General features: G+C 40.9%; 1 protein-coding gene across 3 annotated transcripts in view; it reads right to left on the bottom strand.

Annotated features, from left to right (window-relative positions):
- MAN2A1 (mannosidase alpha class 2A member 1) overlaps nucleotides 1-25,814 on the bottom strand; it is a 158,003-nt gene that overhangs the window by 3,683 nt on the left and 128,506 nt on the right. The window contains exons 17-21 of one of the 3 annotated variants that reach the window (XM_038770502.1): nucleotides 23,411-23,544; nucleotides 20,068-20,209; nucleotides 18,531-18,664; nucleotides 13,611-13,805; nucleotides 3,358-3,468 (exon numbers count right to left, since the gene is read on the bottom strand). In XM_038770502.1, the coding sequence (XP_038626430.1) occupies nucleotides 3,358-3,468; nucleotides 13,611-13,805; nucleotides 18,531-18,664; nucleotides 20,068-20,209; nucleotides 23,411-23,544 (716 nt within the window). Of the gene's footprint in view, nucleotides 1-3,357; nucleotides 3,469-5,957; nucleotides 5,993-13,610; nucleotides 13,806-18,530; nucleotides 18,665-20,067; nucleotides 20,210-23,410; nucleotides 23,545-25,814 lie in introns of those variants that run through there. The other 2 variants (XM_038770504.1, XM_038770503.1) reach the window with 2 other exon arrangements.

Genomic DNA, 25,814 nt, shown 5'->3' with positions numbered 1-25,814 from the left:
GGGTTCTAATCCTGTCTCTGCCACTTGTCTGCTGTGTGACCTTGGTCAAGTCACAACTTCTCTGCGCTTCAGTTACTTCATCTGTAATACCGGAATTAAGACTGTGAGCACAATGTGGGACATGGATTGTGTCCAACCTGATTGGCTTGTATCTACTCCAGCGCTTAGTACAGTGCCTGGCACACAGTAAGCATATAATGAATACCATGAAAATGTTTGATGGGCATTAAGATAAACTAATTTCACCTGTTACCCTTGACTCTGAATATTTAGGTTTGGATAATACATTAAAAAAGACCTGAACACAGCAATCCAATTATAAAGTTATAATTAGGGATGGTTAAAATTAACCTTAATATATGTTTTCTTGATCTCATCAACTCAGCCTATTCTTATTTAATTTTTTGCCCCCACCTCAAAAAATGCTTCGAGCCAACAACTATCTCCAGCTTTGATCAGACCTGTTCTGTGAACTGTTCCACACAGTAGTTCAGTACTGCACATGAACAAACTACTTCAAAGGCTTCAGTGGCAATGTTATTCCCAAGATTCATTCAGCAACTTCAGCTTTTCAAATATCCAATGAAGTCCTTTGATATTACAGTGAAATCTGTTTATGGTGATCACTCAGATCCCCAAGAAAGTGGCCTTTACGACAGGTGGTCTTTGAATGTAGACACGATCTTTTCTGTTGTACTATTTTCAATACAAATTTAGGCTATTGCAAGGCAACACTTTGGAACTTTCAGTGACCACGTCATATGGGCAGTTATTAAAAAAAAATGGCACAATAGTGTAATTATGGAGATATAAGACTGTGGTCCAAAGAAGTCTGCACTCTTAATGAGAAAGTCCTCTAATGAACAGCCTGCAGCTCAGAATGGGTTGTGGAAGGTGGGATGACAGGGAGCCAGAGGATGCCAACTCAGGCCGAGTAATCTAGTGGAAAGACCTTAGAGTTGGGTGGCAGCAGCCATAGATCTAGTCCCATCTTTGTCACCGGCCTGCAGGGTGACCTTAGGCAAGTCATTTCTTATTATTATATAATAATAATTATTGTGGTATTTAAGTGCTTACTATGTGCCAGGCACTGTACTAAGCGCTGGGGTGGATACGAGGAAATCGAGTTGGACAAAGTCCCTGTTCCATGTGGGGTGCTCAGTCTCAATCCCCATTTTCCAGATGAGGTAACAGGCACAGAGAAATGAAATGACCTGCCCAAGGTCACAAAGCAGACAAGTGGTGGAGCCAGGATAAGAACTCTGATTCCCAGGCATGTGCTCTATCCATTATGCCATGCTGTTTCCCTCTCTGTCCCTCAGTTTCTCCATCTGTAAAATGGGGGATAAGGTATGCCTCTCCCAATCTTACCAGGGCACTGGAGGAGTAAACTGAGATCACTGATGTGAAGGAAATTTGGGAAAATAAAAATGGGATACAAATTCAAAGTTACAGGGACCTCAATCTTAGAGTGGACAGGCTCTCATTTAGAAGGTTGCCTGGAGGTCCAGTTGGGCATATGGAAACCCTAGGACACTCATGGGTCAGTTGAATAATGATCCAAACTCCACTGGGAATGGAGCAGGAGGGAGGGAGGCCAGTGATAGGCCACAGAGTCCCTGCATTTTCAAAATGTAATTCCTTTGAGGTAAAAAAAAAAAAAATAGGTCTTTTAAGCAGATAGACTTTGAATACAGATGGTCTCCCTACGCAAATGTCATTTAGGCTTTCTATCATTTTCAAGAACACAACTGGCCAAATTCACAGAATCAGAACTGGAATGAACCTCAAGATCCCATTTAATTCAACTCCAGTCGGTCTAGTCAGTCAACAGTATTTTCCTGTGTCCACTGTACAACACAAATGCCTGTTCTCTCAGGATTTGCGAAAACCCAAACCCAATATTTAATTGGTAAATGAGAGGCATGGGGTTCAAATAGTTATGTCAATTTTAATTTTAGATTAAGAATGACTTTTTTGAAGGTGTGAAGATATTTCTGCCATTAACGGGGAACATGTCTGTTATACTGCTTATATTGTACCCTCCCAAGTACTTAGAACAGTGCTCTGCACATGGTAAATGCTCAATAAATATGATTGATCAATTGGTTGATAGGGCCTGGGCTATGGCCTGCCAATACCACAGGTGCCAAGGTTGAGTCCTGGCATGAATTAGGCATTTCCAATAGGCAAAGGCAGATGAATTTATTCTAATGTAAAAGGTCTCCAGGAAAGACAATTCCTCGCTCTTTCTTCATAACTCATTCAGGGGCTGACAATGTTACATTAAAAACTTCTTTGCCTCATATTTCCTTTTTCTCTTCTCAGCAGCAAATAGTTGCTCAGTACCTTCTTTATAACCCAGGCTTTGTCAAATTGAGTAATGAAGTTTTGCAAGTAGCTTCCAAAAGTTATCAAGTCTGCAAAATCAGCTTTGGCTCACCAACATTTAGCTATGCCCAGTTTCTCTGGACTTTATATTCTTAGGCTAGTGGTGGTTCTCAAGTTTTTGAATCCTGAGATTCCCCTCTTCCCCCAGCCATTCACATACCCTCCAGTTGGACAGTCTCCTGACAGTCTCACTTGCAAATGTTTAGATCCCTAAAACTCCCATCTCCACACCCCCTGTGATGTTTCCCCTTGACCACCCCCTAAGGGTGAGTACTTCTGCAAGAGGTTATAAATGCATACAGCACATGCACTCCAGGTTCCTCCACAAATTTGCTTCCCTTCAAAACCAAATAATGAGGGATGAGAAAATGTAGTGTATTTTATTCCTTTTAGGTCTACTATCTGATTTTCATTAGGTCCACTCTGATTTTTAATAGACTTTTGTTGTTAAGACTGAAATCTCTCATTGACTTCCTTAGCTTTCATTTAAAGGTCTCATTTTCCTAGCTTTTAATCATTTTGTACTTTTTAAAATGATATCAAGTGATTACTGTGTGCCAGGCATCATACTAAGAGCTGGAGTAGATACAGCATAATCAGGTTGGACACAGTCCCTGTCCCACATGGGGCTCACAGTCTTAATCCCCATTTTACAGATAAGGCAACTGAGGCACAGAGGAGTTAAGTGACCTGCCCAAGGTCACTCAGGAGACAAGTGGCGGAGCCAGGATTAGAACACAGGTCCTCTGACTCCCAGACCCGTGCTCTTTCTACTAGGTCATGCTGCACCTTCACTGATGCTTTTCTAATATCTGCCCATTTCTCTCAAAATGCAGTGCCTAAAATTGGAAATCAAAGTGAGAGGCATTACTATGACCCTTAGTTGTGTCTTGGAAGGTATCAGTGAAACGGGTTGGTCAAAACCCTTTTAGCAACTGCATAAGAAAGCTCAACTTCTCAACATACCTTTCCCTGAGTAGTCGAGCAAAGGAGTCCCATGTTTCTGCTAGGGAACCTACAATCAAATCCTTTTCTGTGAAGGATCAGAGCTGCCTCACCCGATTGGCCGAGGTCGACCTGCAAGCAAACACAATGTCAATACACCATGAAACCCAACAGACCACACTGTGAGATCCATGCTGTAGCTATTGGTCTTATCCTCAATGTCCTTCCCATCAATCAGCCCATCATATTTATTGAGTGCTTAAGTGTGCAGAGCCCTGTACTAAGTGCTTCGAAGAGTACAACAGACACATTCCCTGCCTGCAATGAGTTTACAGTCTCAAGGATGAGGAAGGCTGGGTTTTAATCTTGGCTCTGCCCAATGCTTGCTGTGTGACCTTGGACAAATCACTTCTCTGGGCCAGTTTCCTCAACTGTAAAATGGGAATTAAATTACCGCTCTCCCTCCTACTCAGACTGGGAGCCCCATGCGGGATGGGGATCGTGTCCGACCTAATTAACTTGTACCTGCCCCAGTGCTTAGAATAGTGTTTGACATGTAGTATGTGCTTAAAAAATACCATTAAAAATAGAAGAGATATTCCTAGCACTCTCACTGGCTCATTGTGCAAATGAGTCTTAGTTCCCTTAAGTCTCAAAAACACCTAGAATTTCTTTGAAAGCAAAGGTAAGCCCCATTCTGAGCTATCCAGATCCTGCTGTGGCACTTGTGTCTTCAGAGAAGAACTAAACAGGCTGTTCTTCAATTAAGAACAGGTCTTGGGTTTACAGATATTGAAGTTGATTCAACATTAATGAGGACTTAATCACATCTATAATAACAAATTTCCCGTTTTTATGAACAGTCAGTTCTCCTTTAATGCAGGAGTTCTGTTTTTGAAGAACATTGTGTTTATAATACAAGTACCTTGACCAACACCACGTACATAACCATTTCTTCCATCAACAGTGTTGGATCCAAAATAGATAGTGAAAGCAAGCATTATGGATGAACCGCCACATGTTTGCTGTGTGACCTTGGGAAAGTCACTTATCTTCTCTGTGCCTCAGTTACCTCATCTGTAAAAAGGGGGCTCAGACCATAACCCATTAAGGACATGGACTGCATCCAACCAGATGATCCTCTAATCTACCCTACCACTTGGTATTCATTCATTCAATGTTATTCATTGAGTGCTTACTATATGCAGAGCACTGTACTAAGCACTTATTCTGCACCTGCTTCCTCCTCTTCTCCTTTCCTCGCCCTTCATCCTGGCTGCTATCACATGTACGGGTATTGGGTACCTAAGTCAAATTTAATAAGCATATTCATCAACACTATCTGAGGTTGTCAAATGTACTGCATTTGGTTTATTCACTGTTTTTCCAATGCTATTTAAACAGGATGAGTTGCACTTATTCCATGCTAATTTGAATTAAGCTCAGTTTATTGAAACATTTAAAATCACACTACATTATTTACCCATAAGGGTAAAGTAATGCAAGAAATGACTAGTTAACTATGGATACTGGCTTGCCTTTTCTAGATCCGCTAGCAGTCTTTGCATTCCTCTGCACAGTAAATGGTATGATGGATTTCTCAGATTTCCAAATGTTTGACTTAATTGTTAAGTTTGTTAAATTTGAAATATATTAGGAGAAACAAAACTAAGAGTTTATAGAAATTAGGCAATGTATAATTATGTCTATGGGAGCATTTGTATGAGGTTCTCCACTATGTTGATAGTCCCACTGAAATTATCTGCATGCCTGTCACTGTCTTTAATCAATCACTCATATTTATTGAGTGCTTACTATGTGCTGAGCACTGGACTAAGCGCTTGAGAGAGTACAATGCAACAGAATTAGCAGGCTTGTTCCTTGCCCGCAATGTAGCATCACTACAGGTTAAAGTTTCTTAATACATTGCACACAAAAACCTCTTTTTTGGCCAGCTGCCAGCTCCACCACACAGATTTGATTTTAATCCATTTTGACAGTTTAAAGTGGTCTTCACATTGTAGTTTTGGCTAGAAGGATCTGCATTATGAAGTTTCATTGCAGTATCCAATAGCAATATTGCTAATAATTTGATTGTAGAAAAAGAGAATGGCCACAGACAGTATTGAGTGGACTGCTACAGAATTTTTGACTATATAAAGGTTATAGATGCAGATTTAGATAGAAGCTGAATGAATGTAATTAAATCAAATTTTACCTCAGTAATCTATTTGTTTCTAGGTCATTTTAGGACAAATGTTCTCAAATAGTATTTTTAAGATAAAGTACCATTTGGGAGTACCAGTTCTAGGAAAACAGGGTAGTGAAGCATCAGTTAACTTCTCCCCTTCATGTAGTCGTTAACATGTAGTCAAAATTATACTGCTTGTTAAGCACTCACTCTGTACCAAGCACTGTTCTAAGTGCTGAGGTAGATACAAGTTAATCAGGGTGGACACAGTCCTGGCCCGTGTGGGGCTCACGGTGGAGGGACTGGGATTTAACTTTCATTTTACCGGTGAGGGAACTGAGGCACAAAGAAGTGAAGTAACTTGTCCAAGGTCACACAGCAGACAGGTGGTGGAGCTGGGGTTTGAACCCAGAAACTTTGACTTCCAAGCCCAGGCTCTTTCCATTAGGCTGAATGCTGTAGTACCTGGAAGAAAGTAGTAAATGGAAGAAAATTTTCTTCAGGGTTGGGTAACAAAGAATTACTCTGCTAAGGATAATTTAGAAGCAGTGTTATCTAGTGGAAAGAACATGGGACTGGAAATCAAGAGGCCTGGGTTCTAATCCATGCTCCAACACTTACCTGCTGTTTGTGACTTTGGGCAAGTCATTTTAATTGTGCCTCAGTTTCCTCATCTGTACAATGAGCCTTAAAAATTATTGTTCTTGTTCCCCCTTAAGCTGTGGGCCAGGGACTGAGGCTGATCTGATTGTATCTAGAAGCAGCGTATCTTAGTGGATAGAGTACGTGCCTGGGAGTCAGATGGACATGGGTTCTAATCCCGGCTCTGCTACTTGTCTGTTGTGTGACCTTGAGCAAGCCACTTAACTTCTCTGTTAACAGTGTTAACTAACAGTGTTTGACACAGTAAGTGCTTAACAAGTACCATAGATTTAGTGACAGATTGAGTACATGGGTTATATACGATGAGTGGAGGATAATTCCGAGATTAAAGCCTTCTGAGAGAGGATAGTGGTGTTGTCTAAAGTGATAAGAAAGTCAGGGGAAGGACAGGGTTTGAGTGGGAAGATGAGGCATTCTGTTTTGGATGTGTTTAGTTTGAGGTGTCAGCGGGGCATCCAGATAGAAAGGTCCTGAAGGCAAAGTGAGACCGCAAAGGGGGAGATAGGTCAGGGATAGAGAGGTAAACCTCGACTTACTCCCGGTCCATTCCCCCCTCCTCCTTGCCATCACTGAGTCTAAAACATAACTCCTCCTCTTTCCCCCTAAATCCACTTCCCTTCACATCTCAGTTGATAATATCACCATTGCCACCATATCAATCAACTTTCCTAGGAGTAATGGTATTTATTAAGCACTTACTATGTGATTTTGTTTCCTGATCCAGGCTTGGAATGCTTTCCAAATCAGACAAACGACAGCTATCCCCCCATTCGACGTCTTTTGTAATAGATTATTCAATTGAACATTCAATTATTTATTGTTATTACTATTTACACTTTAATGAAGAAGGCAGGCATAAACATATTTACTAATTATCAAAGCAATTGAATGTACAGTTGAGTGACATATCCAAACATGCTCAAGGTGGGTATAAATGAGTGCTATGTGCTGGAGCTTAAAGGTGAGTTTGTTTGACGTGGGTTGAAGGAAACTATATGGGGAAGGCTTGTTGGAAGAGGTGGGATTTTTAGGAGGACTTGAATGAAGGGAGCGTTGAGGTCTGTCAGATTTAGAGGAAGGGGGTTCCAGGCTGGGGGAACAGCTTTGGGAGAGGGGGCTGAAGGCTGGAGTGGTGAGACTAGGGACAGTGAGAAGGTTAGCTTGAGAGGAGAAAAGAGTTGTAGAAAGACACATAGGGAAAGGTGAAACAACAACAAAAAAACCCATAAAAAGACAAGGACAAGAATAAATAACACAGGATCTGCAGAACAATACATCTATGGAGCAGTTTCATGCTCTTCACCTCCCAGGGCGAGGCTGGTTAGAATACAAGTGAAATCAGCCACTGCCACAACCACCCCCACACTCTAATAATAATAATCATGGTATTTGTCAAGCACTTACTATGTGTTCTAAGCACTGGGGTAGATACAAATTAATCAGGCTGGACACAGCCCCTGTCCCACATGGGGCTCACAAGTCTAAGAGGGAAGAGAGACACGTATCTAATCCCCATTTTCCAAATGAAGAAACTGAGGCACAGAGAAGTTATAGCAACTTGCCCAAGGTAACAAAGCAGACAGGTGGCGAAGCCAGGATTAGAACCCAGGTCCTCTGACTCCCAGTCCAATGTTCTTTCCACTAGACCACACTGCTCTAAAAGTTCAAAATGGCATGCTGTTACTTCCTCTTCAGCTTGCCATGTTAGAGAGATCAGGATGGGGCCTGGCTGAGAGGAAAATTTTTTGTTGCTGTTACTATGGTAACACACCCTTAGCTCTCTACTCACTTTTTTCTTTTCTAGATAGTGTACTGTACTCAGATCTGTGACCTTTCTGCAGTTGATATTTGCCCCACAGCACTTATGTACATATCTAAATTTATACATTTTTTTATTTATATTAACATCTATCTCCCCCTCTAGACTGTAGGCTCATTGTGAGCAGAGAATATGTCTACCAACTCTGTTGTATTGTACTCTCCCAGGTGCTTAATACAGTGCTCTGCACAGGTGTAAGTGCTCAAATAACACTGGTGGTGATATAGCCTAGCACCACTGCATCCCATTGGGTTTTCTTCCCTCCAGCATGTCTCAGTGATGCTAATTACTAGTTAGTACTCCGCTGGCCACACACTACTTTTGTTACTTTTCAGAATTCTAGTGTTAGAGTAGAAGAATTTCTATATTTTGGCTTTGCCTCTTAGCCAACCTTCACATCTGCCGATTTCCCTCTAATTTGCCCTTATTTTTTCCCTCAAAAATATTGAAAGATTCCAACTGCATTCCTCCTTGGTCCCTACCCCAGCATAGCCATGGACCTTAAGCTACCATCCTGTCATTTCCTCACTCACTAGCTTTCTCCTAGTTTCTTTTTTTTTTTCAAAGTGTTATACCACAATTTAATTTTTTGTGTAGGCCAGCAGACTGCTGCTCCTGAGAAAATTCCACCTCTCTTCAAAAGTTGCTTAGCTCTAAGCCCTTCACCACTGTCTCATCCAAGAACCAAAACTCGGGAGTTCTGCCCACTTCTTGGGCTTTGCATTTGGAAGCATTGGCAGCAGTTCAGAGAATGCTACCAGGAGATCCTGATAATTCTGTAAGTAGCTCCAAATTCATTATTGGAATTGGAAAATTAAATTCACTGAAAATGGAATTTCTCTTTGTGAAAATAGAATTTGTCATTTGGCTTGCAGAGAAGAATTCCACCACTTTCCTCAGAATGGTAAGCTAAGACAAAGCATTGTCTCTATTTTAATTCAATACAGGATTCATGAATTGTTTTTCAAGGAAAATGCTTGAGGCAAAAATGATAGTCCAGCATAGCTTCAAATATTTAAGCTGTCCTTATTTCTCCATAAAGCAACTGTTTGAAAATCTTTATCATCATGCACTTCGAGTTCACTATTGTTAAGGGATAGTATAAGAAACATCCTGTTTACACTATTGTGCTTTTCTATTTTTACCATGTTTGCACCATCAGATCTATATATGTCAAAAGTCTTACCAATGGCTGCAATAAAAACACCACCCTTAATTATTGAAGATTTTTCCACTGAACTAATGATGCTAATATATCACCTACACCACCTCTGCCATATACTTTTTTTTCCTTCCTCTTTAAATGAGAAAGACTACTTAATACTGATAGAGGATCTTGTATGACATTTAATCATCCGTTATCACTAATGGAAAGTTACAGTCTCTGAATTCAATCCATACTTCACACTGCTGCCCGGAATGTCTTTGTCCAGAAACGCTGTGGGCATGTTACTCCCCTCCTCAAAAATCTCCAGTGGCTACCAATCAATCTGCGCATCAGGCAGAAACTCCTCACCCTCGGCTTCAAGGCTCTCCATCACCTCGCCCCCTCCTACCTCACCTCCCTTCTCTCCTTCTACAGCCCACCCCGCACCCTCCACTCCTCTGCCGCTAATCTCCTCACCATGCCTCGTTCTCGCCTGTCCCGCTGTCGACCCCCGGCCCATGTCATCCCCTGGGCCTGGAATGCCCTCCCTCCGCACATCCGCCAAGCTAGCTCTCTTCCTCCCTTCAAGGCCCTACTGAGAGCTCACCTCCTCCAGGAGGCCTTCCCAGACTGAGCCCCCTCCTTCCTCTCCCCCTCATCCCCCTCTCCATCACCCCGTCTTACCTCCTTCCCTTCCCCACAGCACCTGTATATATGTATATGTTTGTACATGTTTATTACTCTATTTTACTTGTACATATCTATTCAATTTATTTTATTTTGTTAATATGTTTTGTTTTGTTCTCTGTCTCCCCCTTCTAGACTGTGAGCCCACTGCTGGGTAGGGACCGTCTCTGGACTGTCTTGGGAACTTGTACTTCCCAAGCGCTTAGTACAGTGCTCTTCACACAGTAAGTGCTCAATAAATACTACTGATTGATTGAATTCCCACACCTACAGAATAGTACCCATGAGGAATCAAATGATAGGTCTTGGGAGGAAATTTCTAGAGTTATCCTAATTTTGTTATGTTCTGAATTCATTCTGGATAAAGTCAGGAATTGATTAGCAGATTTGGGGTACTACATAGGTGTGGCTATGCACAGATTCCCAGGATTTTGGAAAAATGCACTGCACATATTCAGTTCAACTTAGGGACTCAAGCCTGCATGTCTGGCTTTTCCTTTTCTCAGCTAAAAGCCCAAGACTTTCCCATTTAGTGTTGCAAAAGATTTTTGTACATTTGCATTGGGGAAAAAAAAAACTGTGCCCTGATTTTAGCCTCAAACACTCTTCTGTTGATTCTGAAGAACTTCGAAATCCTTTCCTGATCATTTTTAACTTCAAGTACTTCTGTGAAATCTGGACTGATGAGGGGATTAAACGAGAGATTCAAAACCTAGTTACCTCTTACCATGGTTTCATTCTCCCACCAAAGCTTCCTCTGAAGTCATTTATTTAATGCACACGTTGCAAAAAGTTACAGATTGGCCAAGTAGCAAAGGGGAAAAATTACCTCAACTAATTCTTCTCCTCCAAAAGCACACATGGTGGCTCATTTCTCAGTGGATTTAATGCACTGGCAGATGGACAGGCTAGAAATGCCCGGTTACAAGTTCTGAGCCACTGAACCGATCCCCAGTTGGAATAACATTTTCTAGGTGGCGTATTCTAATGGCCATAATAAAACCACAAAAAACCCAACATTTTTTTCCAATTCTAAGTGAGAAGGTACGTATGCAGAAAAATACAATCTCTTCAAAAAAGCAAACAGAACATAAAAAATTGTAGCTTTCAGGAAACATTAAGAAGATACTTCTCTATCTTGTGAAGGCTAAAACCTCCTGTAAAAATCAGAGTTATTAAATGGGAAAACTGCACCTCATTCTGAAGAGTCAATAGAAAACACAGATTAAAAGTAAAGGAACACAATGTGCATGATTGGAAAAAAAAAAAGACAGGGTGGAAGAGAAGCAAAGCCACACATCACTAAATAGCACAGCTTCCTCCAAATGAGATATTCTCAACAACTTCTTTAACTCAATGAGACAAACACCATTCTGCTAGTTCAAGGTGGACAACCATTTTCTTTAGTTAGCAGCAGTAGAATAGCTGATAAAGTTAACTACCGACTACTTTAAATCTACTTTACCAACTACTTTAAATCTATACCCATCTCAACTTGCTCCAATTATCATCTCCCTAAGAGTAGAGAATGACAATACTTTAAGACAATGAGGGACACATGAATTACTTCAAATTGATCAAATGAGTGGTTACTGTGTGCAAAGCAGAGTACTCAGTGCTTTGGGACAGTACAATACAAAAGTTGGTAGACAGGATCTCTGTTCTCAAGGCAGAAGCAGATGTTGAAATGAAGAGCACAAGGAAATATACAGAGATGTTGTCGAGGTGAGGGAGGGGCAAGAATCAAAGGGTAGGAGGGGGAGAGCTGACTGAGTGCCTTAAAGACGATAGTAAGGAGTTTCTGTTTGATGCGGAGATAGATGGGCAAAGGTTTTTGCTGCGTGGGGAGATGTGTGCAGAATGAATTTTTTGATAATGCTGATTATCAAAGCAGGCAGGATATAATATGTGCTTGGACCAGTGTGGTAGCAGTTTGGAAGGAGAGGAAGGGGTGGATTCTAGAAATGCCATGAGGCTAGAATTGACAGGATTAGCTGACTGAATATGTGGGTTGAATAAGAGAGATTAATTGAGGATAACAGCAAGGTTGGTGAGACAGGGAGGATAGCAGTGTTATTTACAGTGACGGGAAAGATGGGGGGAGGAGAGGGTTGGAAATGAGAGTTTTGATTCAGACATGTTAAATTTTAGGTGTCAGCAGGACGTTCAAGTAAAGGTGTCCTAAAGGCAGGAGCAAATGCAAACCTGCAGAGAAGGAGAGAGGACAGTATTGGAGAGGTAGATTTGGGAATCATCTGTGTAGAGATGGTAGGTGAAGCTGTGGAAGCCACTGAGTTCACTGAGGGAGTTCGTGTAGATGGAGGATAGAATAAGACCAAAAACTGAGCCTTGAATTGGAGGCAGCAGGTGTAGACATCTTGTTCAAGGAGTTTGGAAAGGAATGGTAGGAGGGAGATGAGTGATAACTGGAAAGAGCCATGGGCTGGAGGGAGGTTTACTTTTAATATAGGGGATACATGTCTTTAAAGAAAATGTTTGCTCTCTTCCGTACCTAACAAGACTCACACAATCATTTCTCAGGAGAGTTCTCTCTTCATGGCATCTCTGCTAATAGTAATTATGGAATTTGTTACGCCATTAGCACTGGGATAGATAAAAAGCTTATCAGAGTGGACAAGTCCCTGTCCCACATGAGGTTCGCTATCATTCTCATTTTACAGATGATGAAACTGAGGCCCAGAGAGATTAAGTGACTTGCCAAGCTCACATAGCAGGCCAGTGGTAGGACTAGAACCTGGGTCTTCTGACTTTCAGTCCCTTGCTCTTTCTACTAGGCCACCCTAGTACATGGGGTAAGAGGGAGGCTGAGAATCACAGAGCTGCTTCTCACCTCCTGCTTGCCTCAGTCCTTCTGGCTGGAGCAGACATATGTGGACAAACACACACACTTGGAAAATCAACAGAAAGACATGCATGGACATATGTGGGAAAACTCATATAAACAATACACACACTGGAGTTACAGAAACAGAAATTGAGTTATTCAAACCCATAACAAGTGTCTGGCCTTAGCATGAACAAGTAGGATTACCTTATGGTTCTCACTGGCCAAATGCCTTTTTATGTCTCTTTGAGCATACTTTTCCAGGCAAAGTCCAACTGGTATTTTGTGCAGTTGGTAAACTCTTCCTCCTCTCCCCCACCCCCATTTCTCCAATTTGCCAATGTCAAGTTTTCTGTCATTTTCAGTCTCTTCTAGGTTGGTGTAAATAACACCAATTTTAAATTTAACGAGAATGCTCTCTACTCCATCATTCTGGTCAGTGATGAAAATAGGAAACTATTTTCCCATTAAGCCAACCCCAGAGAAATACAATGCCACAAGTTATTTTCCCCCCAGTTTGACAATAACATTTAGTTCTGAGTAAGAATGTCCAACCAAATGCATTTTGGCTAAGTAAGACTGAATGAACTTCAGGTTTTAAGGCCTAAACTGAATGCCTTAAAAGAGATCACGAAGAGTCTACTTAACTCCATTCCTCCCACAATGTACAATTCTTGGGCTTAATCCTGGCAGTGGCTCTAACTGAACTCTGATGCACTGTGAATTAGTTACTATTAAGGGCAGGAACTGAAATACATGAATCTGATGAATTATTGTGCATTCTACAGGCCTTTCAACTCCTAAAACTAAAGCAACTAGGGCCACACAACATTTTTTACTCTGAAAGAATGGATTATGTTTTCACAAAAACAACACTGTGGAGGCTTGTTCTTTTTTTTAAAAAAAAGAATTAGCAGCTTACCTTGGATTGGATTGTCCTCAGGTTAACTAGGTGAATGTCACATGGCAGTGATGAAACGAGTGGAGAAAAGTCATTCAGAATATGAGAGATACTGATGTCGGCACTTGTTGTCATTGGAATTACTGGGTGGTTCATGAAAAAAGAAGTCATGTGGCTCAGGAGAGATGGAAAGCTGACTAACTTCTTTTCTTCTGTCTATTAGGATAAATGAAAAAAAAATTAGTGTTGTTCCACTATATTTGCATCTCTCTGTACATTTTATGCAGGGGTTGCCTGCCCACCTCCATATCAAACAGAAACTCCTTATCGTCAGCTTTAAAACAGTCAATTGCCTTGCCCCCTCCTACCTTACCTCCCTGATTTCCTACTACAGCCCAGCCTGCACACTTTGCTCCTCTAATGCCACGCTCTTCATTGAACCTCTGTCTTGTCTATCTCACAGCTGACCTCTTACCCAAATCCTGCCTCTTGCCTGGAATGTCCTCCCTCTTCATATATGGCAATCACTCCCCCAACCTTCAAAGCCATAGTAAAAGCATATCTCCTCCAAGAGGCCTTCCCCAGCTAAGCCCTCATTTCTTCTTCTTCTACAACTCCCTTTCAGTGTTGTCTTTGTGCTTGTTTTTGTATCCTTTATTCACTCCTCCCTCAGCCCCACCACCCTTATGTACATATCCATAATTTATTTATATTATATCTGTATCCTCCTCAAGACTGCAAGCTCATTGTGGGCTGGGGAAGTGTCTACAAACTCTGTTATACTGTATTCTCCCAAGCCCTTAGCACAGTTCACTACACACAGTAAGCTCTCAATACATATGATCGGTTGATTACTACTGTATCTCTAAGAGCCACAGAAAGTTTTCTTGCATGAAAATATGCATGTGCAGCTAAAAGGCCAGGAGCAGTGACTCATTACAGCCTGTCACCAACGTGGTGGTGGTGTTGAAATAATGAATAATAAAGCATGGGTGCTAGCTGCTCAGCAAGTGAAGAAGTGCCAGCAGGTGGCCACCCGTGGTATGTGCATACACAATATTTACAAGCAAAAACATCAAATGGTGTATTATCACTTCATAAAACTCACCAACTAGAAGACTTATAGGAGAAAATGAATGTCTTCAAAGCTTTATCACTGAAGCTGAACAAATGAAAGAGCCACACGTGCATGCTCATATTTCCTCAAAAATCTCCAGTGGCTACCAATCAACCTATGCATCAGGCAAAAACTCCTCACCCTCAGCTTCAAGGCTCTCCATCACCTCGCCCCCTCCTACCTCACCTCCCTTCTCTCCTTCTACAGCCCAGCCCACACCCTCCGCTCCTCTGCTGCTAATCTCCTCACTGTGCCTCGTTCTCGCCTGTCCCGCCGTCGACCTCCGGCCCATGTCATCCCCCTGGCCTGGAATGCCCTCCCTCCGCACATCCGCCAAGCTAGCTCTCTTCCTCCCTTCAAGGCCCTACTCAGAGCTCACCTCCTCCAGGAGGCCTTCCCAGACTGAGCCCCCTCCTCCTTCTCCCCCTCCTCACCCCCCACCTTACCTCCTTCCCCTCCCCACAGCACCTGTATATATGTATATGTTTGTATGAATTTATTACTCTGTGCATATTTATTCTATTTATTTTATTTTGTTAATATGTTTTGTTTTGTTCTCTGTCTCCCCTTTCTAGACTGTGAGCCCACTGTTGGGTAGGGACCGTCTCTATATGTTGCCAACTTGTACTTCTCAAGCGCTTAGTACAGTGCTCTGCACATAGTAAGTGCTCAATAAATACGATTGAATGAATGAATAATTTGAGTTTATAAAGCAGCCATGTGCTCTAACCATAACATAAGTAGTAATGATAGTATTTATTAAGAGCTGTGTGCAGAGTTCTGTACTAAGTGTTGGGGGAGAATTGCCAGGTGGAACTTCTTGTAAGCAGTAATTTAAGTATGCTTCTCACTCCCCAAAAGCAATTACATTATTCTACTGTTGACAAGCACCTAATACAGTACTCTGCACACCGTAAGTGCTCAATAAAAACTATTTTTTGATTGACAAAGTTTGAAGCTATTCAAAGGTTTGGTTGTTTAAGTAGTGAATAACTAGAAGCTGTATAAGCAGAACCTATACTAATCTACTATTGTTAAGTGGAAATGAACGGTTTCTCCTTAGAATGGGGGAAAAGGTACCAGATGAAAGTGTCCAGTTAGAACAATCCAATTTAGGCAAGCCAGAAGACAAAGTTCTAGAAAGATATGCAGCATTATAGTCATAATGCATAGGAATGAAGACATCTTAGTATCTTAAATTGCTTGTAGCAAACATAGCTTTCATTTTCTCTCGCTGGTTTAGAATAGAGGTGCCTTACCAGATTTGTGAAACGAAAGCCTGCAGTACCTGAAATTCAGCCTCTAAGAAAAATGAAGGGTGAACTGTTGGAAGAAGGCAACTCACAAAGCACACAACCATATCATTTCATGATCTCATGCAGCACTGCAGATAGAGGGTTGCCTGTTCATCGTAGCAAAAATCTTGTGATGAGTAATAAAGAAGAGACAAAGCTACAGAAGAATGCCAAAAACATGCCGAACAGCAGGACTCATCAGCTTGGCAGTAGTTCAAATCCTCCCAAGCCCCAGATGCCTTCCTTTCATGGCGTGTTCTTTCCGGAATCATTAGTGCTAGCTAAAATTATGTATTAAAAGTTGTCTTGGAATTTTTTTCCCCCATAGATTTTTCTACGAGAAGCAATGTGCCTTTAGTGGAAAAAGCATGGGCCTGGGAGTAAGAAGGATCTGGGTTCTAATCCCAGCTCTGCCACTTGTCTGCTGTGTGATTTTGGGCAAGTCACTTCACTTCTCTGGGCCTCAGGTACCTCATCTGCAAAATGGGGATTAAGACTGGGAGCCCCTTATGCAACATGGACTGTGTCCAACTTGATTAGCTTATACCGAACCCAGCGATTAGTGCAGTGCTTGGCATATTGTGCTTAAATACCACAACAAAATAATTTTACTCAGTAAATTTCACTGTATGCAAATGTCCTGGGAAATGCTATCTCTCTGGTACATTTAGGTTATTTGTAATTTCTTGGGAATCACCTGCTCACAGATGGGTTCTGGGTTTCCAAATCCTGGAAACATGTCAATTTCGCAGATTCATGTACTTTTTCCCAGAAATTGGCTCTGGAATTTAAAAGTTCTTAAATATATCTGAGAAGATATTTGCCACCTCATTAGAATACTCTGAAGCTCCTATAAATGGGTGTTTTCTATCTAGCCAGCACTGAAGTGAAAGATACTTACATTTGCTGACTTTTTATACATTCTTTTATGAGACCACACAACATTTTTGAAAACACAAAAATATTCTTCTTCCAATGGGCATCTGGGCTTGAAAATCTGTCAGGCCCGGAATCACCAGGATCTCAAACCAGGCTAGCCACCCATTAATTTTCTCCCACAAGTTTGGTCATTAACCTCTGCTCTCCTTTGAACATACCCACCAAGGCTATGTCATCATCAGTGGTATTTACTGAGCACTTAAGTGTACAACACTATACTAAGTACTTGGGAGAGTACAATAGAGTTGGCAGATACGTTCTGCCCACAATGAGTTTACTTAACTCCTTTCCAACTCCACTTAATAATTCCTTTTCTACCTTCTTGTCAGAAGTTAATTTAACCAGTCGTAATGGCTCAAAAGGATTTTGAAGGGCCACCCACAAGATCACAAATCCTGGTCATGACTATTGCTTGTAAAGGGGCTGCTATTGACTTTCAAATACATTATGAATATGGGCAAAAGTGTTTGCTACCTTGATATTTTTATTTGACTTAGGTGAGCACATGTGCTCAAAGCACCCCCAAGAATGTATGGTGAAATCAAGATGACAGCATATGGCTTCTGATCACTTCCATCTTTAATTTCACCACACATGCACTGTGAAATTGAGGATGAGAGCAAGTGTGTCTCCCAACCCATAAAGGCTGAATTAGACTGATATGTCAGGTCTACTAGGAACTAGTGAGGATGAGAAGCAGCATGGCCTAGTGGATAGAGAACGAGTCTGGGAGCCAGAAGGACCTGGGTTCTAGTCCCAGCTCGACTGTTTGGGGTCTGACCTTGGGCTAGTCACTTCACTTCTCTGTGCCTCAGTTACCTCATCTGAAAAATGGGGGTCAAGACGGTAAGCCCCATGTTGGACATGGACTGTGTATCTACCAACTTTGTATCTACCCTGGTGCTTAGAACAGTGCTTGGCACATAGTAAGTGCTTAACAAATACCATAAAAACAAAAACAAAAAAATCAATTATCATCAATAATAACTGTGGTATTAGTTAAGCACTTACTCTGTGCCAGGCACTATACTAAGCACTGGGGTGGATACAGTAAATTGAAGCTCACAGTCTTGGTCCCCATTTTACAGATGAGGTAACAGACACAGCAAAGTGAAGTGGCTTGCCCAAAGTCACATAGCAGAATAAACTTGGGGGTAAGTTGTAATAATAACAATTATGGTACTTAAGCACTTACTAAGTTTTCAGGTTCCAATATTTTAAAAAAGTATGTATTTCACTAAAAATATGTCAGAAGGCAAGTTAAATATGAGGAAATATATCTGAGTTAGACATACTGCCATCACTCAGCTCACTGCCTCTGCAAGGTTCTAGCACTTCAGAGAGGGCAAGAACATAGCAATGGAAAACCCTCAAGGACTAAAAAGAAATCATGCAAGCCTAAGCCAGAGTTTATAAGACTGTATGCAGTTGCTTGCTCTCTGTGTTGTTCTAGCAGAGAATATTTTCATTTCTCAGATATCTGAGTATCAGTACGTTTTGTACTAATGACAAATTCTCAAAGACAGTGTCAGTATATGATTGAAATGCCTTGTAAAAGAACTGCAATGAAACCCATGTATTTCCACCTACCATATCCACCCCGTTTCTTTTTTCCAGTAGAATTCGGAATAAATTTGCTGTGATCTTGTTATCTTGGACACCTTGTCCGAGGCCACGATTATCATCTTGCATGAGTCGACGATCCATGATGACTTCTATTTGGCCTGAGGAACAAAACATTGGATTGATGTTATTACAACACTGTATGGTGACAATGTCAATGGGTTCAATTTAGTTTGTGCTGTACTCCTCTGCAACCTCAGGGAACCTCTCTTACTGTGGGCATGTTTCCACAGCCTGGAAGAGCACAGGAACTCTAGTGTGTCCGCTACAGGCAAACAGTTATGCATTGCCAGATGTTCTTTAAAATTACTTTCTTGCTAGTAACAGATGCCTTTTAAAACTTTGACTAATGCTAATCTTAGAATCGAAACACATGCATAAAAAGGGTCTAGTCCTTTTTTAAGCATTTCAAATGTATGTACTGGCGTTAATCCGGAATTGAGAAAAGAGAAATGTATTTAAGAAGGTTGGGAAACGATGACAGAAAAATTAGAACAGAAAAGGAATTTACACTGGAAATCCAAAATATAGGAATCACTTTTCTAGTATTAAACCTTTTGCCAACTGGAGAAATGGAAACTGTATTTCCCCACCATTTATGTCATCAAGAGAAAGCTGAATGGTTAAGGTTAAAATTAACACTTGGGTATCTTGTAATTCAGTTAGGAAGATTTTTGAGCTACAAGATTACTTTACAACAAAGTACAATCAATCAATCGTATTTATTGAGCGCTTACTGTGTGCAGAGCACTGTACTAAGCACTTGGGAAGTACAAGTTGGCAACATATAGAGACAGTCCCTACCCAACAGTGGGCTCACAGTCTAAAAGGGGGAGACAGAGAACAAAACCAAACATACTAACAAAATAAAATAAATAGAATAGATATATACAAGTAAAATAAATAGAGTAATAAATATGTACAAACATATATACAGGTGCTGTGGGGAAGGGAAGGAGGTAAGATGGGGGGATGGAGAGGGGGACGAGGGGGAGAGGAAAGAAGGGGCTCAGTCTGGGAAGGCCTCCTGGAGGAGGTGAGAGCTCAGTAGGGCCTTGAAGGGAGGAAGAGAGTACAGGCAGCTAATGATCAGCAAGTGCACACACACAGCTTGACTGGGTGACCAGGGGAGGTGTGGATAAGTGGAACTGCTTTCTTTTCCACCATCCAGACTGATGGTGTGGAAAATGGTAACGGAAATGTCCAGGACAACCCTCCCAATTTCTGCAGTCCGGTATTAACTCCGGAGAACCTCTGAATGTGCTCTTTCAAACTATGGCACCCCACACTGATAGCTAGGACAGCTAGACCATACGTATCATTTCATTCTCTGAGAGAAAGAAACCCACATTTTTCTGTAAAGGGAGAATAGCATAAAAACCAACAAACCACTACATTAACTGCAGTTTATCAGTAGAGCAATATAGCGCTATATTAATATCAAACATTTCTGTCTTATGAGCTTAAAACTGTTTTCTTTAAATATCTGCCATATAGTACATACCATTTTTCAGACTTGCAACCCCTAAAGACTGAGCAGAGAGAAGGGTCAAACGAAAGTCATCATCTTGAATATAAGCCATTGTTGTCATTGGGTAGACATTTGCTTGAAGAGGCAACTTGCTCATTGTCAGTCTAGGCTGAATCTGTAATACAAAAATTATCTTTACCAAATTCTATTGATATATAAATATTAACATGGCTACTTTTTTTTTTTACTACATCACTCTAAGACCATATCGATCAATCAATGGTTACTGAATGCTTACTTGTGCAGAGTACTGTACTCAGGTGGCAGACATGTTCCCTGTCCACAAGGAGCTTACAGCCCAGAGGGAATTCCTTTCTAAAATGATCTGTTTTTGTCTAATTCAACAAGTACTCCTGAAAAATTGAAATGTTCCTCAAAGGGATAGGCAAAAAATACTCAATAAATCAATCAATGGTATTTACTGAGTGCTTACTATATGTACAGCACTTTACTAAGTGCTTGGGAGATTACAATAAAACGGTAAAACACCTTCCTGGCCCTGAACCTTCTAGACTGTAAGCTTCTTATGGGCCAGGAAGGTGAAGTGATTTTTAAGTTGGACATAGAGTTGTAAGAGTGTGGAAAACATTCCTATTTGTTAAACTAGACAGACTACAGAGAAAAAGAATGAACAGAACTCTATTCACATCCTCAAGATTTACATAAAACAAATTATGAAGTTATTAAGAATTCATTTCTCAGCTCACATATTGCATTTGTAATCAACATAAAACAGAATAGTTTTTTATCCACTTTCAAAAAGTCATTCTTGGAATGCTTAGGGAATAGCTTTTTTTTTTTTTTTTTTTAAAAGAAAAGCTCTACATATCCACAAATCTGTATCTGTATATACTGGGAGTCAGAAGGTCATGGGTTCTAATCCTGACTGCCACTTGTCTGCTGTGTGACCTTGGGCAAGTCACATCACTTTTCTGTGCATCAGTTACCTCATCTGTAAAATGGGGATTGGGACTGTTCAACCCTATTTGCTTGTATCCACTCCAGCGCTCAGTACAGTGCCTGGCACATAGTAAGCGCTTAATAAATACCATAAAAATACCACTAGCCACACTGCTTCTCTATGGCATTAAATGATAATTAAATGACTACTGAATGGACCCAAAAGAAACCATTCCTATTTTCTTATGCCAAGGCAAAACGGACTATTAACTGATTTTCCTCTATCGATAGGGAGCTTCTTGACCTCCTGAAGGTATAATTTTTATCAACACAGGGACACATGCATTTCTAATTGGTGCTTTAACTTTTTGTTCTCTGTCTCCCCCTTTTAGACTGTGAGCCCACTGCTGGGCAGGGACTGTCTCTATATGTTGCCAATTTGTACTTCCCAAGCGCTTAGTACAGTGATCTGCACACAGTAAGTGCTCAATAAATACGATCGATGATGATGATGATGATGATGGGATGGCATTTTGGTTTTAATGACAAAGCTTAAGTAATCTGCCCACTAAATAGCATCTTCTACCAGCCCTCTCGAGGAGATTAGGAGGACAAGCTTAAGCAAGCTGCCTGACTAGATAAAGGGGCAGTTCTTCAATGCATCAGGTTTATCTGTTCCAAACCAATGAAGAAATTCTAGGACTATGGAAGCAGGGCCAGGAGTAGTCCTGCTACCATTCTCTAGAGGCTCTGGAAAGGCCATGGAAGCTTGCCAAGATGTTCAGAAGAAAAAAAAAAACCAACCCGAAACACAATTTTATCTATGCATCAAAGAGGAATAAACTGACTTTTTAAAATAAAAATAAAATAAAAATAAAATGATCACAAGGATCTTGAATACTTGATTTATTTATAAAGCTACAACTATCTTCGGTTATAATGGAAAATATTCTGCCAGGGAGCTTTAGGGAATCAAATAGCTCTTTATATGGTATAAAGACACCATACTAAGCGCTGAGGTAGATACAAGCTGATCAGTTTGGATGCAATCCCTGTCCCACATACGGCTCACAATCTTAATGCTCATTTTACAGAGGAGGTAACTGAGGCACAGGGAAATTACATGATTTGCCCAAGGTCACACAGCAGACATGCGGTGGAGCTGAGATTAGAATTCAGGTCCTTCTGACTCCAGGCCTGTGCTTTATCCATTAGGCCACGCTGCTTCTCTTACTGACCATTGTTTACATGAGGCAGAGAAAGGTTACCTTTCTTAGAAAAGCTAAGAAAATAATGCAATCACACTTCTATACCTCTATGGTTTCAGTTTTGAAAAGGGAATATTTATTGATAGGACTTAATTTTCCTTGGACAGCAATACACAGAACAAGACCTAAATCATTTCCACTGCTAACATCTCAAGCATGGAACTATTCCAGGGAAATTTAATTACTATAAATGCAGAGTCCCTTTTCAAAAATTAACAGTTCAGTTAATACTTGGGGAAGTGTTTCTTAAAAAAAGTTACATTTAAATTGTTTAAAACAAATGGTTACACAACAAGATAATCACATCTATAAGTCCTCTAAGAGATGGGGACTGCTGCAAGCAGCATCAACTATACAGTGCTCTCAATTTTGGCCATGACTTTCTGAAATGAATTTTGGCACTCTACTATTCCAAAGGCATAGTGAAAACATGATAAAATGGGGCTTCTATGATACAGAAAGGAATTGGAAATATATCCTTGAAATTAGATATCTGACAACGTCACATGTCAAAGTTCTCAAAGCTTTTTTTTAAGTTGTCAGAAATATAAACAAAACTCATTCAAGAATTCAACTCACTGAAATATAAACATGGTACATTATTAGGACTGTAGTTTAAAAATATGACTGCAATAAGTTAGCGTATCTTAAGGCCCAATTCTTGGGGGGAAAAACCAATAGGCTGCCATGATGCTTAAACTACTCCTTTCCTAACAGGCACATTTAGCTTTCACATAGTATGACAGTTATCTGGCATTTTCAAAAAGTCACATTTTTTTTTAAAGCAGAGACAACCTTAGACTCAACTTCATATTAATTATTCAAGCAGATGGCTGACATTTAGTGGCCCAAGGCCAACAGCCCCCCAGCACTCTAAAATATCAAAATAAATTATGAAATGTAATCAGAAATAGACACCACAACAGATCCTCTGCTATGAATTCTGTCCATTATCCTTTTCAGTTTTGATCTAACAGTATGTTATGCTTTTAAATAAAAAATTAGATTTTATACATACTTAAAAATAAAAATCCCAATGTCTAAAGATTTCCTTAATTAAATGATCAAAAACAAACAAAATTTCACATATAGAAATTACTGATATACTCACACTTCAGTACATGCTTACAATTTGATGACATATTTACCTGGTATCCATTCAGATCAGTGTAAAATCTATTTTGGCTGCTAATGTCTGAAGAAATCCTCATGGCAATCTCACGATTATATTCACCTCTAATGTCAACAATATTGGCAACTTCCACTGACTGGCCTTCTATTCCTGAATTCAAAGGAAGAAATACATTATGACTAATGTATGACCAGTGTAAAAATGGTGAGGGATTTTTTTTGTTTTTACATTCCAGAATTTTTCCAAATCCAAATAGCCCAGTCAACATATATTTACTGAGGGGTCATAAGTGCAGAGCAGCAAACTTGTTAAAAGAACAATGGTCAGTGTTTCCAAGGAACTTAAAATTTAATAGGGGAGATGAGATTTAAAAAAAGTACACTCAACCTAAACATGTACCAATACAGTAATTACTTGAATGTCAACTCAACGCTTTGTCATCTTTGTTAAAAGAATATCATCCCAGTTTCCAAGGAACTTAAAATTTAATAGGGGAGATGAGATACAATGTACACCCAACCTAAATATGTACCAATAGGTACAGTAATTACTTGAATGTCAATTCATTGTGTTGTTACCTTCCGGATAGCTGGGTATAGTTTCAGTGGATATTAGAAGTTTCATATTTTACTGTGTGATTATCACAGGCTATTGTTCAGTGGCATGTTGATTTAATAGAATATGATGCAATGTTTCAGTAGATGATCATGAAATTTTGGTATTTGTGCATAATGATTCCAAGTCTGGGCAAATATTGTTGCCAATTATATAAGAATCAATACTATTTTGGAATCTATCTACATTAATTACCTACATCAATGTTTACAATATGCATGCTATTTGAAAGGGGGTGGGGGACGGGGGAAGGGGGAAATGGAACGCCTGTGTGCAATATGCTGTCATTAGTAGTTTCCATTCTACATCCCATATTGAATGTCTCCTGCTGAGTCCTTTCTTGCCAGGCAGCCAGGGAAGAACCGTGAGCAAAATCTGTGCAAAAGAACACACACCTTCGCTAGCTCCCACTGCCCCATCAGCCAGACATTCTTACCAGCCTAAACCAGTTTTCACCATTGTCATCAGGCCCTCTTCCTGTTAGACTCATTACCCATCAATTATTCTTGTTCTGACATCCCTCCCCTCATCTATACCTAAATCCTCTGGGCTCAATACAGGTAAAAATTTATAATCCTGACAAACCAGACATCATGGCTTGTACTGGATCCTTTCCCTCTCTCTGCTAAGGATTTTTTCCCCCCTTTCCAATATTTTGAAAATATTGATACAAGATCATTTAATAAAATGACACATGGATGGAGCCCACTATTTTGAAAGGACAAGAGAATACAAAGAAACCAAGCTAAATCAATCAATCAATCGTATTTATTGAGCGCTTACTGTGTGCAGAGCACTGTACTAAGCACTTGGAAAGTACAAGTTGGCAACACATAGAGACGGTCCCTACCCAACAGTGGGCTCACAGTCTAGAAGGGGGAGACAGAGAACAAAACAAAACATATTAACAAAATAAACTAGAATAGATATGTACAAGTAAAATAAAGTAATAAATATGTACAAACATATATACATATATACAGGTGCTGTGGGGAAGGGAAGGAGGTAAGATGGGGGGGATGGAGAGGGGAACGAGGGGGAGAGGAAGGAGGGGGCTCAGTCTGGGAAGGCCTCCTGGAGGAGGTGAGCTCTCAATAGGGCCTTGAAGGGAGGAAGAGAGCTAGCTTGGCGGATGTGGGGAGGGAGGGCATTCCAGGCCAGGGGGATGATGTGGGCCGGGGGTCGATGGCGGAACAGGCGAGAACGAGGCACGGTGAGGAGATTAGCGGCAGAGGAGCGGAGGGTGCAGGCTGGGCTATAGAAGGAGAGACAGGAGGTGAGGTAGGAGGGGGCGAGGTGATGGAGAGCCTTGAAGCCCAGGGTGAGGAGTTTCTGCCTGATGTGTAGGTTGATTGGTAGCCACTGGAGATTTTTGAGGAGGGGAGTAACATGCCCAGAGCGTTTCTGGACAAAGACAATCTGGGCAGCGGCGTGAAGTATGGATTGAAGTGGGGAGAGACAAGAGGATGGGAGATCGGAGAGGAGGCTGATACAGTAGTCCAGACGGGATAGGATGAGAGCTTGAACGAGCAAGGTAGCGGTTTGGATGGAGAGGAAAGGGCGGATCTTGGCAATGCTGCGGAGCTGAGACCGGCAGGTTTTGGTGATGGCTTGGATGTGAGGGGTGAACGAGAGAGCGGAGTTGAGGATGACACCAAGGTTGCGGGAATATGAGACGGGAAGGATGGTAGTGCCGTCTACAGTGATGGGAAAGTCAGGGAGAGGGCAGGGTTTGGTAGGGAAGACAAGGAGTTCAGTCTTGGACATGCTGAGTTTTAGGTGGTGGGCAGACATCCAGATGGAGA

The sequence above is a fragment of the Tachyglossus aculeatus genome, chromosome X3, assembly GCF_015852505.1.
Source record: "Tachyglossus aculeatus isolate mTacAcu1 chromosome X3, mTacAcu1.pri, whole genome shotgun sequence".
Taxonomy (NCBI): domain Eukaryota; kingdom Metazoa; phylum Chordata; class Mammalia; order Monotremata; family Tachyglossidae; genus Tachyglossus; species Tachyglossus aculeatus.
Note: the sequence above shows the minus strand (reverse complement) of the source record. Positions and strands in the feature narration are given on the sequence as shown.